Below are 1,795 nucleotides of genomic sequence, written 5' to 3'. Positions count from 1 at the left end.
GCTACCCGTCGAGTTTTTGTTAACCGATATGCATAACCAGAAGAGTTGAACACAACCCCCTCGAATTCTTTATGTGCTCCTCTAGACTATGCCTCTTGTAGGAGGCGTTCTCTTAAGGCCACCTTCACTTCATCACACATACGATGACATGTCCGAATGAACTCTTCTTCTTGCCATTGATACTCCATAAAGGGTAGATAGTATCGACACTAACAAGTGTTCATATGATATAATATTGTAATGAGCCCACATCCTGATGGCAAGTTGCCTCCTTTATTGCTGTTGGGTTAAGGCAGATACAGCAGGTCCTTGAGATGTTATTATGATTGCTCCACATGGCAGCATTCATAACATTCCCCTCGCAGTCTTGTTTAGTCGATGTATAACACTGGCATTGTGGCATCATCGATCGATCGATTCATGACCATAGCCATGATAGGGGCCTACCGTAATACGACATTGTTTCTCACTCCACCCAAAGAAGCTGTGGCTGCTGCTACTGCTGTTGGCATTGAATCTATATAGGCGGGCCAAGATGACGATCTCGGAGACATATACGTACCGGGTATCATGATGATCATAATCGTTGTGGCCGCCAACGCCAACAGTGTTGGAGTCGTGAATAGTTGGAACTACTGAACGGACTGCGTTATTGAGATGATCACCTTCCTCCTCTATGATGATGCCAGAGGGAGGTTCCTCTGAATATAGAGGGATGTACAACAACAACAGGGCTCGGTTCAATACAAGAGGGTGTACCTCCATTATCATCCAAGATAGCAGAGTCAAGGAGAGGGAGGAGGGTACCACTCATCAATGCCCACCTACGGGGGGGGAGGGGCATAAAAGGGCTTTAAGGATCGTGTACGCTCACGTGTGGCTTGTCGGTATGATGATGAGTATGAGGTTGATGAATATGCGCATGCTCAGCTACACTCAGTTTCATAAAATTTTCTACAGAAATTTCGGGAGATTATTGTTGTTTTCTGGTTGCTATCCTAATCGCATTGATGATGATGACCCTCACTCGTGATAAGCACGATAATACACAACAGCAGCCCCGAAAGACTGAACTATGCCTCGACCACCTACCAGAGGCCGCCATATTAAGACACTTGTCAGCCAACAGCTTAAGAGCAGAATATAAGCAGAAACCAACATAAACTCATGGTAGACTCAAGAGGAAGACGAGCCGGTATACTCCAACAATTTGCGGAATACAGAGTTGCTCTCTACAAGCTCACTAGGGGCTGCCGACTGAGAATTGGTATCGAGAATCAGAACCCGAGACTACCTTCCGATTACCCACCTGCGCCGACAACCACTCGTACAGATCGAGATTCTCTAAGGCCAGTATCTCCTCGAACTCATCGACCTCTACCTCCGGCATATCACGTAGATATCGATCTAAGATGATGATGATGCACTTATTGGAGGCTATGCTAGGAGGCTACTACCAGCAAAACTACCAAGGATCACATCCAACTCGAGATAACCTCTTTGACGGGCTCTGATAAAGGGAATACAATTACACCAGGAGTAAGGACGTACATATTCAACTGTGGCCTAATACTACCAATACTATACAAATAACGATAATAATGATTATTATTATCGTGAGCCTCACACTAACGATAACGGCAGAAAGGATCTACTCTACACGATAGTCTGAGAGTATACCAAAACGGAACACAAGCAACTCTCTTCGAATGGCTGAAGGAGTTATGTCGAGTACTCGAGAATAAGAATCCTAATGTATATATTAAACGATGTTGTGGCCACCGAGGGTCGTCGT

At 45.1% G+C, this 1,795-nt stretch overlaps 1 protein-coding gene across 1 annotated transcript; it reads right to left on the bottom strand.

The window, feature by feature from the left end:
• Positions 1-1,176: 1,176 nt before the first annotated feature.
• Pmar_PMAR008315 (hypothetical protein) lies at positions 1,177-1,390 on the bottom strand (the record flags this gene model as incomplete). Its single annotated transcript, XM_002775151.1, has 2 exons — positions 1,177-1,257; positions 1,310-1,390. 2 exons carry the CDS (start codon positions 1,388-1,390, stop codon positions 1,177-1,179), a joined length of 162 nt encoding a protein of 53 aa, XP_002775197.1.
• Between the last annotated feature and the right edge of the window lie 405 nt (positions 1,391-1,795).

Source organism: Perkinsus marinus (assembly GCF_000006405.1).
Source record: "Perkinsus marinus ATCC 50983 genomic scaffold scf_1104296956506, whole genome shotgun sequence".
NCBI lineage: Eukaryota > Perkinsozoa > Perkinsida > Perkinsidae > Perkinsus > Perkinsus marinus.
This window is presented reverse-complemented; position numbering and strand designations above follow the sequence as displayed.